This window comes from Xiphophorus couchianus, chromosome 21 (assembly GCF_001444195.1).
Source record: "Xiphophorus couchianus chromosome 21, X_couchianus-1.0, whole genome shotgun sequence".
NCBI lineage: Eukaryota > Metazoa > Chordata > Actinopteri > Cyprinodontiformes > Poeciliidae > Xiphophorus > Xiphophorus couchianus.
The window spans coordinates 8,007,469-8,019,777 of NC_040248.1; the positions used below are offsets into that span (position 1 = coordinate 8,007,469).

Genomic DNA, 12,309 nt, shown 5'->3' on the forward strand with positions numbered 1-12,309 from the left:
TGACTCATGTGCGGACGCATGTCCAAACTTCTTGTGTTCTCATCGGATTTATCATATTATTTGTTTATTCATGTTATTTTTTTTGTTTGTTTGTTCATTTCATACACCTGCGGCTTAAAATGAAGGTCACATATTGACATATACAAACACTATGAATGAAAAGAGTACTTGGAAGAAAGCAGCTATCAAATATTATTGATAACTTGATCACTTACTGGTGCATTCCATTTGACTTATGAGTCAGAATATAGATCCTGGTTATGTCACTTTCATCTTAAACAAGTCCCATTTGCAGGTTGACAAACCAGTAGGGACTGATAATTATGGTGCTATGTCACCAGGATAAATATTTGTAATAATATTACAAAGACTATAAAATTATATTATAATAAAGTTTTGCAGCAGTGCATCCCTTCAAATAATAAAGAATCGTTTGTCAGAAGTATAAATAAGCATATAATTTATGCAGTTGTAGTTACCTTTTGTATGCATAAACCACACATTTTCAAGAGGATATTCTGCTTACCAAGTCTCTATAAAATGTACCTATCCTGATTGTTTATTGGGCAAGCTTTAGTACTTAATAAAGACACATTTAATTAAAAATAACCCGTGTGTTTAGGTGTCTTTAAATAAATTATAAATATACACCTCTGGGAAAAAATTAAGAGACCACTTAAAATGATCAGTTTCTCTGATTTGACTTTTTATCGGTATATGTTTGAGTAAAATGAACATTGTTCTTTTATTCTATGAATTACTGATATAATAAATTCCAAGCAAAAATTTGTTATTTATTTGCAGAAAATGAGAAATGGTCAAAATAACAAAAAAAGATGCAACGCTTTCAGACCTCAAATAACACAAGGAGAACAAGTTCATATTCATTTAGAAACAACAATACTGATGTTTTAACTCAGGTCATGCTTTTAATGTTGTTGTGGAATGAGTTTGTAGATGTAAATCAGAAGAAAAAATTATCAGTCAAACTCTTGAGGAAAAAAATGTTGTGTATTCTATAATGTATGTGATCTTATTTTAGCCTTAGTATTTTAGTTTTGCCTGTAAATAATTCTTTCACTTCAGACATCTCAATAATTTCAACTGATAAATGATCCTGTGAGATACAAAAAATCCTGATACATTCACAAAGATAATGTATCGCTGGATGGGATAATCATCCACATAGCATGGGATAATTTTGGAGGGATGTCTTGCATTCTTACATTTGTCAGAGCCTCAAGTTGAACCTCAAGGCTCTGACACAGAAAATACCGGACAGGGAAGTAAACATACTCCTAAATGGGTAAACATTTGGCAGAACGAGTGTTTGGAGATATGTCGATTTTGGGGCATATTTTTAGAGCCTTTGTGAGATGTTTTAAAATGTAACAGGAAGTTGGGAAGTTTATGTCTTTGGCGCCCACTCGGCTTCCATCGCTGAGCCAAGAGAATCGAGATGAAACACTGTGAATGGCTCCTGCTGTGTGTAATGTAACAGATATTTCAAATAATTTGCTCTCATTCAAATATATACTACAAGATCACTACAAGGAAATTTAGAGAAAAAACCCTCTTGTTCATTTCACACTTCTATCCCAGAGAAACAGAAGGTCATACGTAACTAAACAGCTATTTTGTGTGAGTTAAAATAACTGTTTGACTCATACAAACAGCTATGTTTTAATTCCTCTGCAATTAAAGGTATTTCTTTCAATGTTCCTAACACATACGGTATTTGTGATGTGTGTCAGTAATTGTGAAATACTAGGTCAAATATGTTTATTTTCTTATTTCTTGAATACCATGATACATTACGGTTTCTAAATAGCACTTTTTCAAGTGGCTAACACTGGTCAAGTTTATTTTTTCAATAAAAGTAATATTTACTGTAACTTTTAGGGACTTAAGATTACTTCAGAATGTTTTTTTTTGTTGTTGTTTTGTGGAAATATATTGCTAAATTAAAATGAAAAGTTTTCTAAATCATGTTGCATTATGGGAAATGTAATTTTGAATACATTTTTTAATTGGTCGTTTAAACTGAGTTCTTTTGTCATTTGTCGCAGTTTTAGCCACTTATTTAACACTTTGGGGTATTTAATTGTTTTAGAACATTAACAACATAATTATGAGATTATTTAAAGTTATTTATTGATTCTTTATTTTAATATTTTAACACTGGAAGACAGAAAAACTCATCACAGAGGGCGATAAGAGGTTTCACCAAACATACAATCAGTTATTATCAATTGAAGTGAGACAGTTTAAATAAATAGACCACATTGATCAGATTTATCACACAGAGCATCCTCCTCTGTAGCTGCTCTGCTCTGCTGGCTCTGACCCGTGGTGTTTTGGACCAAGGTACTGTTCAAACTCGCTGCGGTCTAAATCATACAGCATGTCCAGCTGAACCTGTTCCAAGTAAAACTCCAAAGAAGGCCCTGTTGGGCATTGCTGGAGTCCGTAGAGCCTGGACTCCCTCTGGTCCATGAGAGGAGCTGTAGACGAGGAGAACCCGTGCTGCATGTATCTTTGCTGGGAGCTAAAGTACGCCTGAGGCTGCGGCTGGTACCCAGGAGGGTTTGAGCGCACAGCAGGGACACTGGAGAAACTGTCTGCTGCAGTGGCTGCTTCAGAGTCAGGGACGGCTGGGTTGATGTATCTGTTAGAGTGGAGGGATGAATGAGGGAAAGGAGGTGAGATGTGGAAGGCCTGCTGCTGCTGCTGCTGCTGCTGCTGCTGCTGCTGCTGCTGCTGCTGCTGCTGGTGGTGGTGGTGGTGGTGGTTCTGGAGCAAATAGGTGAGGTTGTAGGGAATGCTGAAGCCAGAGCTGCAGAGTGGTGAGGCCTCTGCAGACAGGGTCTTAGGGCTCTTCTTCAGCTGCTTCCGCCGACGGGGCCTGTACTTGTAGTTGGGATAATCAATGGTGTGCTGGACCCTCAGGCGCTCAGCCTCCTGCATGTAGGGACGCTTCTCAGCCAAGGGCATAGCCTTCCATGTTTTTCCTGCAAGAAGAGATTGTGATGAATAATCTTTATAAGCATGATTATGTGGTTAAAGTGAACTCCGAAGAAGACTATTGTGAGGATTTCCTGTTTTTTTTTGTTTTTACAAAACTTTAAACCTCATTTGGAGGCCCATTTTCAATTCAGAAAGTGAAACTCATACATTTATTTCTGTTCATTTAAACAGTTATGGCTTGCAGCTGATAAAAAACAAATATATATATATATATATGTATATATATATTTCTTAGCAAATTATATGTAATATGAGAGCAATTAAAATGATTTTGAATCCAGAAAAATAATGTTAAGGCCATTTTGTGACCTACACAGACACTGGAAAGACTTCAGAGGATCAGACACTCATTGACACCCTCCACAAGGAGGATAAGCCCCAAAAGTTATTGCTAAATAAGCTGGTTGCTCACAGAATGCTTGGTCTACGCAAATTAATGGAGCATTTAGTGGAAGAAAAAAGTATGGTAAAGTTTAACAGGTAATAAAGAGTGCTTTGGAATGCTAGCAAGCTAGAGATTCTAACTTAGAAAGGACATATATGCACATATAAAAAAAATTCTTGTGTAAATATAGAAATCTAAAAAAATAACTAAATTTATTTGAGTAATTAAATTCGACATGGTGATGTATTTGAGCTGTTATTTTTATTATTAAAGTTTTCAGAAAAATCAGTATTTACAAAATAAGAATGTCACTATATTAAGACCACTATGAGATAACAGTGTAGCTTGTGCACCACATTTTCTTCCACTCAACTTTCCATTGATATGTGTAGACACAATTTTGCATCAATGTGATCACAACAGTTTTGCATGTATTTTAAAATATATGTCTTCAACATGTCTTCTACATTACTGGGAAACTGAATGTTGGGTTTTTACAGGCTGCAAACCTCAATCATTAAATTAACGGAAATAAACCCCTATTATTATTTTTTTAAACATTAAACAAATAAACTTTCTGTGACATTCTAATTCATCTGGACGCACTTTAGCCAAATACCGTTCATTGCGGTTTAATCTCCCTTGGGGCCCTCAGGCCTCCAAAGGGCCCTAATCAGTTGGAAATTTAGTTCACTTAGGTCGTCGTTCTTGTCAAAAACATCTTATAAGTAAGGATTTAATCAACTCATTATTGGAAAAATGTTAATATAACAAAATTACCAAGTATTTTGCTGAGATCGGTGTTCTCCAGGTCTGGGTTGAGCTGCGCCAGCCGCCTGCGCTCCTCTTTGGTCCAGATGATGAAGGCGTTCAGCGGCCTCCTGACCCTCTGCTGCGCCGGGACAGACTTTGGCTCTGGGCTGGCGCAGCTGGACTCCGAGTGGACAGACAGGGGACTGGAGGGTCCCGAACCGGGGGAGCGCACCTCGCTCATTTGCTGTCCGTCCTCGCTCTCCAGCGGGTTTGCGCATGGCTGGAAACCAGGGGCCACCTGGCTGAAAAGCATGTTTTTATGTTGATGTTTTGAGGTCTGCTCGCGGGCCGCTGTCATCCTCCCGGTGATGACGAGTGACGGGATATAAGAAGCAATATCCACTCCTCTCGGCACCCCGCCAATAGGATGCCGGGAGGAGTGGATTTAAGGTGTGAATCCTCAGGTTGGTGATTGGGGCCCATCACGCCCCATTCAATAGCCCCTTAAAAATGTCCCATGGGGCGCCTTGAGGCTCTACTAAACTTAGCATAACATATATAGATGTGGCAACAAACCTGTAAATTCCCACTAAATTAGTCTACATAATGCGCCGTTGTATATTTGCCCTTTTCCTCATTTTATCGCTACAAAACAATAAAAATAATCAAATTAAATTCCCCAAAGTTGAATAAGTTCACCTTATAGATAGACCTGATAGACTTTTAATGTCTATCAATTAAAACTCATTGTAAGAATACATTTCTTTTGATTCACTCATTAAAGGCGCAATGCAAGCTTTACCGTCTGCACAAAAACGGAATTAATAGACCTGTAAGAAGTGGGGAAGGAAAGCATCAAAGTTTTGGGGGGTTTTTTCCCAGCACGTAGAGCTGGTTACTAATTACATTGAGGCTCTCAGCTCTTATCGGCCATTATCATTTTACAGGACTGGAACAAATAAAGAGAAAGAAACATGATCAAGGCGTGTTTATTGCACGATTAAAGCGCACAAATATTTACTCCACGTACAAGAAGAAAAAAAAAAAAGAGCGATAGTAGACCCGTTCAAGAGAAGGGTGATTAGCTCAGCACAAAACGCAGACAATTAACGTTGTCAAGTTTATCGGGTTTAGAGAAAAGATGAAGAGAGGATTGGAAATTCCACCATTTTAACACTTTATTAAAAAACCTAAATCTTTTTCAGTAGTAAGTAACAGATTTTATTTATTTATATTTCTCAGTTTTGGTGGTTGTTGTTCCTCTGAATATAAAAAAGGGCAAAACTTTTAAATTTGGCAGTTTAAGTGTTAATACTTTTCATATGTGTTTTTTTTTAATAAATATATCATATGTTTTGATATTGTATAGTTTATCCAACCTTTAATTTAATAAATTTTACATACAAAAGATGAGCAAAAGTATATTAATCCTACTTAAAGTCTCTAAAATTTACAAAATAACTTCGTTTAATCGCGCAAAAAGAAGCGAAACGTTTACATTGAAAATATTATTGTGATTTTTGCTCCGTTTCTGTGTAAAATTAGATGCATATTTACTTCAACGTGGTTTCATCTTTCTCTCTACTTATCTGTCATTTCTATTATTATTGTTTATTTATTTATTCATTTATATGTATTGCATGTATTTTGCATGTTCCAAAAAATTAATGAATAGCCTACATAATACAACCTTTTTGTAATCACAGGTGTTACTGTTTGAGACTAATGGTAATGGATTTCTTTATTTTATTCTCAAAGATTCCAAAACGTCCATAAGCTCGACATTGTCACTGTAAATCTGCAGTGTACGTCTGCAGAGCTTATGACGGCCTGTTCAAACTGTAAAAGTAAACGACCACCTATTATACACGGAAGAAGTAAATGCAATCAATATATTCTCCCGGAACGTGTAGCTATATTGCAGAAATCCCCCCAAATGGCGCACATTTCGTTTTTACCTTGAAGAAAAAACACATTTACTGACTATATAATTAATAGCTTGACCATTAAGCCCTATTCATTTAACTACAGCGGGTTTCTGCTGTGTGTTATGGTTGTTGGGTTGCAGCTCGTTAGAATTAGACATTGAATCCACATCAGCAGTGTTGATCATAACGCACACTCCAATGCGCAGTGAGGACAAGCGCTAATGGATTTAATTAATTAGCCTGAATGACCCAGCGTGAATCAAATAACGCAAAGTTTCAGCTGAACGTCAGCCTCGCATGGGTTTCATTTTATGTCATAGCGCTGATTCTTAAAGGTTTTTATCGCAAGTACAATCCCAGAGGCGCACAAATGTTTACTGAGACCCTATAGTGAATATGCAGTTGCATATTAATAAATTATAATACTATATTTCTGTAATTCAATTCAAAAGACAAAACTCATATACACTCACATACACAGTGATATATCACAAATATTTATGTTTGTTCATTTTAATTACTTTGGCTTACAGCTAATTGAACCCCAATTATCAGTTTCAGGAAATTTTAGTTTAAGTCAGGACAGTTTACTGGTCAATCAAGAACAGTGATTCCTTTGTCACTAAAGCAGCTGCTCATTTTTATGGAAGTGTGGAAAAGTACAAAGTCCTACAGGAGAATGAAAGAAACCCTCCCCTATTGTCTACAACACTTTTTCCTTCCACTTAACCTTACATTAATATATTTGCAGATAGCCTTCTAAGCAGCTATCTTCTTTATCCTCCTTGTGGAGTGTTGATGACTTGAAGTGGCTCGATTTACTAACTGCTTAGACTTACTGGCTCTTTATTATGGCTCATTAACTCTTAGAATACTTTGAGAACCTTTATTCTTAACAAGCCATATCAGTGAGTGGAACTGCATTTTAAAAATGTAATCAGGATATCCAAGCTTTAATTACCTTATTTACACATAATTCCTTTTACTTGTCCTCTGCTCCTATTTTTTTTTTTTTAAATAAAACCCAATCATTTGTGAGTCAGGTATCAGAGCATTGTCTCATATCCAAACAAGCAGAGTGCTTGTGCTCAATGGATACTGTGCTTTCTGAATGGGGATTGTTCTATTAACAATGTGCTATTGTGTTGGACAGAACTCATATATGGGACGCTCCTCTCTGTCTTCTCTTTGCCATCAGTGATGTTCAGGCTGTGCACAGGTGGAGGTGAGCGCTCCTGCTGCAGCCGCATGAAGGGAGCAACTTGCTTCGGATCTATGGGACAAATTTTACAGTTTTAGGGGGAAAAGATTTGTGGTTTTGTTTTCAAAAAGCATGAAGTAGCTGAAATATTTTAATTCTCCACCTTTTTTTTTTCCATCACGGATATCGAGCTAACACAGCTGCAAGATCTTCCATGTTGATGAGCCTCTTCTGGAGAGGGATATGGAAACGTCCCGCTAATGAAGCTCTGTATTCCAGCTCCGCATGACAATGAGTGAGTCATAAAGAGCTGCACTGTTTCATAAAGGTGTGAAGAGGATATAACAGTGTTGTCTCAGGTAACTATGATCTTCGCAGCATGGGGAATGTGTTGCTTTGTGCTGTATTGTATGGACTCAGCAGGCCAGCATCAAGATACACTCCATTCCATGTTTGAGCAGGTTCAGCAGAGCTGACCCGAGACCCACAGGGGTGAGTGTGAGCCTCCACACACCCCTGTGTAAACAGCACCCTGCCCGGCCCAGCCCGGCCTGGTCTGGTCCAGCTTTAAACATCAGACCTACTGAGAGGATTACATGGTGCAAACATGGAAACATTACCAGAATACAATGATGCCCCTCCCAGCCCTGAGCAGAAATAGGATGCAGGTCGAACTTCAGTCACAGCTCAGAGTCAGACTTATTACCAGGTTGGGCAAAGTGAATGCTTTATTAGTGCATAAGAGCATGCAAAACTGAAACGCTAAACTGTAAAAATGAATTTTAGAAAGTGTTATAGTTGACAAAATAATGACAATTTTAATTAAGTGAATTAACTTCTGCATAATGTTAAAAAATGAACAACTTCTAACATTAATTATTTAATTTTCCTTAGCATCTTCAGTAAAATTGAGTGAAACTTGCAAGTTAAGAGTCTTAACCAGGCAGTTATTTCTGGTAATCAGCACATCTTGGCTGTGTTTAGTTTATGGTGTGTAAAGTTTGTTAGGATACATTTAAAAATGTATCCAGTTTTAACTAATTTGTCAAAATGCTGATGCTCATGTCAAACTTACTAGTGCCATTTGGTGTAGAAGAAGAGCGGACGCCACATGTAAGGAGGCCTTTTCTCTTTGCTCATTTCCTGTCTGATTACTATAAATAAATGCTACAAAATATACAGTAGAAACAGCAAAGCAAAGTAAAACTTGGTGGGAAACGTAGCATCTTAACACAGAAGCAACCGTTTCCATTGAGCATTAAATTGGTCGTTAGTGGAAATTAAAGTAATAAAAATACAATTTAAAAACAAGCATAGCAGTCATTATTAGCAAGGAACAATAGAAAAGGATGAGACTTTAAATGGATTAGGATTAGATTCAGTGTGACAATAGGAAAACCTCTTAAAAAGTTACTTAAACTTTTTAAGTAACTTTAAAAAGTTTAAGTTACTTAAACTTATTGTCTGGAGTGTAAAAGATTGTGGTGTTGCAGGTTTTCTTTAAAAAATGTTGGTAGTAATTGTAGACTAATAATACATTATCTGATACCAGTGCGCATGTTCCTGTTAAGTCAGCTCAGAACTGTGATTCATGCCTGCACCCAGCCATCAATCATCAGTCTAGCTCCTTTCCACCTCAAGCCGTAATCAGTTCAAAGCTCCACTCATGCCTCAGAAACAGCCCTATTCTTTGTAAATTAGGAACTGTATTCAGCTCTGATAAGAGTCTTTATCTGCTGAACTTACAGAGTGTTTTATTGTCCACGCACTGATTGAGGCTCGGTGGTAGGTTAACATCCCAGCTCTCATGAATCAGAGCCTGGGCTCGATCCCACATGCCAGCAAACAACAGCGTCACATTTAGTTGTAATTAGACCTAATTATTAACTGAAACTGGTCTCAGAGCTGTGAGACAATCCGTCCTAAATGGCTCGTTCATGGCAGCAGTCTGGCCCTGCTGCTGCTTCTGCTGCCTGTTTAATTAAAAACGTGTGAACTGGTTAGACTCAGACATTGGATTATACGGAGGATGCGCCTGAAAGAAGCTAACAAATCTATTGTGGCCAAAGTGAATTAATAGCATCCATTTCTCCCCTTGTTTTCTTGCAGACCCTCTGGATTATTGTTTGTGCCTCAGTTACTCCTCTCTTTCTGCTGCTCGTCTGAGACCTGATACAAATTCAAAAGGATCTGCTGCTTTGAAGATAAGCGCCGCAGTTCTGCCATAAACAATGATTGTGCTGTTTCTTTCCTGTGGCGTGATTTATTTAAAGTATTATGCTGTAAGGATTTGGGCTGGTTTTTCCTGGCGGGGCCCACTGTGTGTGTGTGTGTGTGTGTGTGTGTGTGTGTGTGTGTGGGGGTGTGTGTGTGTGTGTGTGTGTGTGTGTGTGTGGGTGTGTTCTTGTTTTTCCCCCTGCGTGGGGACATTGGCCTGACTCTATACCTACACGTGGGGACCTATTTACCCGTGGGGACCAAATTTGAGGTCCCCACCGGCACAACCCCATTTTGTAGCATAAAATGGTGTATAAACATGCCTCGTGAAGTTTTCCAGGAAGTCCCCATGAACTTCATTTCAAGACAAAATTTGTGCGAGTGTTTAAGGCATGCGCTCATAGTGGTCACACAGAGTATTGCAGTCCCCTTTAGGCTAGGTGTTCCGGAAGTGTGCTTCACTTACTGCTCACTCACTAGTCCCCCCTATTGGTCAGAAGGAGTTTTACAATTTAATGGCCAAATTCAACTTTAACTTTAAAAATCTAACTTTTTAAACTTAATTTCTTACAGTGTGGGATTATAGAGTATTTTTTTATGTAATTTATTTTAGTTTAATTTAAAGTGAAGTTTACCAATATTTACTTTTTTATTTAATTTATTGCACTTAGCTTAGCTAAGCGCTGTGAAAACCTATTGAAACTCAAAGGCTTATTATGATTCTCCTCAGTAAATAAGCACCAATTTGGAGGCCTAAGAATATTCGAAAACTCAAACTTTGGAGACTGCCGAGGAAGATGGCAGCACGCTAAGAAAGCTCCGGAAACCGACAATTTTCTTTCACATTTATCTGGAATATACACCTCTCAATTTACCCGGATATAAATACATCTGACATGCTAAAACCTAAAGTATTTCTAAGAAGCCAGATATTAATAATTTACCGACGAAATGTCAAGCAACAACAAAGCTAACTATTTCAAAGGTGCAGTAACGAGAAGCAAGCTAGCAGCGAGGACCAGCCCCACGCCTGACAGCACTTCTGCTAACCCGTTGACAGACTTAAGCTGCACTGAAGAGAAACATACCGACCCCAACTTCATTGAAGAAATATGGAACATGAGCGCAACACTACAAATTGTTGCAGCAGATGTTGTCTCAATTAAAGAAAGAACTAAAGAGCTTAAAGACTCTGTGGAAAATATTCTAATTAGACTGGGCGAGGTTGAACAGCGGGTGTTCCTCAACAGCACTCCCTAGAAATCTTTTTTTTAAAAATCTGTCCCCAAGCATTTTTCAATCAACAATCATGAATGTCTCTTGGAGCCATGGTGCATACCCAACAAGAAGTAGGTCATTTTGGATCAAAGCTGTCATTTAGTCTTTTTTAGAAACTAAGGAAACTCCTCCTACAGATGGGAAGAGGTAGAGACGTTGAGGAGGAGGGCTCAGGGCAAGGGTAAAACATTTCACTAAAAACCACCAAAGACTATCCCTATGCCACCATCTACAAAACCAAAGAAGAGCCGAATGCCACTGCAGCAGTAATCCAGTACAGGAGACTCTTGGGTACAGGATCAAGACTACCACATAGAGTAAATACCCTCCACAGAGAAAGGAGTTGGAAACTAAAATAAAGAAAGCTCACACTAGTGTTGGTGGCTTGGTGCAGCTATAACAACTTGAAGCTCAATACCCAGAAGACAGTGGAGTTAATGGTTGGCTTTAGGAAAGTCACAAACCCATCATCCCCTCTTGTTCTCAGAGTCCTTTCCATCTCCATTTTGGACTCATCCTGCTTCCTGGACATCACCATCACCCAGGACTTCAAGTGGAAACCAACCATCAGCTCCCTTATCGTGAAGGCCCAGCACCAGATGTTCTACTTATGGCAGCTGAGAGAATTCAAACTGCCAACTGAGTGTTGGTGCAGTTTAATACAGCCATCATCAAGTCAATCCTCACTACCTCTATCACTGGGTACAATGGAGCCACAACCAGGGACAAACAGATTACAACACATTGTGTGTAGTGATGAAAAGGTGATCGGTTGCAACCGCTGACCTTTACAGGAGATTGCACGACCTAGAGTCCTTCAAGACTCTAGGTCGTGCAGGTCGGATTGCAACTGACACTTCTCACCATGGACACAGTCTGTTTAAGCTCCTCTCCTCAGGGAGAAGACTATGGTCCACCCGGACCAGAACGTCCCGCCACAAGGACAGTTTCTTTACCTCAGTCATTAGACTGTTGAACAATAGATAATTGACTCTGGCATAACACAGCCACTTTATCCACCTGCTACTCTTACTCTACTCTACTCTGTGTAATTTAATTAACAGTGTTTCAGTTTTGGTAATGGCATTTTTAAAATGTTCCTCTATTAATTGTCTTTTAAGGTATTTAAGATCTTTGCTGATTTGAGAATTATTGAAACTGCAAATTATGGGGACTGCATAAATGTTTCTTTTTAATTTATGTAGCAAGATTAATCAGTTGAAAATAAAAACATGATTTAAACAGTTGTCTTTGCTCTTCTAGACAGACAACAAACAAGCAGACATTACTCAGAACTAAATATTCATGTCTTTGATGTAGAAAAGTCCCTTCGTAAAGACTGAAACAGTAGCTAAACCAGAAATTAAATTAAAATAATTTAAAAATCCCTAAAGAGAAACTACAATGTAGTATTTCACCCCATGTTCATTAGTCAAGTCAAACAGGTCATGTTTAGGCCTGCTTCGTAGGAATGATTTCCTGAAGAGTTCTGTGTTACAATATTAAGTGCAAAAGTTTTC

The 12,309-nt window shown here is 38.2% G+C and overlaps 1 protein-coding gene across 1 annotated transcript; it reads right to left on the bottom strand.

Moving 5' to 3' along the window:
- Nucleotides 1-2,187: 2,187 nt before the first annotated feature.
- sox32 (SRY-box transcription factor 32) lies at nt 2,188-4,484 on the bottom strand. The gene is made up of 2 exons (XM_028005811.1): nt 4,193-4,484; nt 2,188-3,011 (listed from the first exon to the last, which is right to left on the bottom strand). Exons 1-2 carry the CDS (start codon nt 4,476-4,478, stop codon nt 2,299-2,301), a joined length of 999 nt encoding a protein of 332 aa, XP_027861612.1. The 5' UTR covers nt 4,479-4,484; the 3' UTR covers nt 2,188-2,298.
- Nucleotides 4,485-12,309: the final 7,825 nt, after the last annotated feature.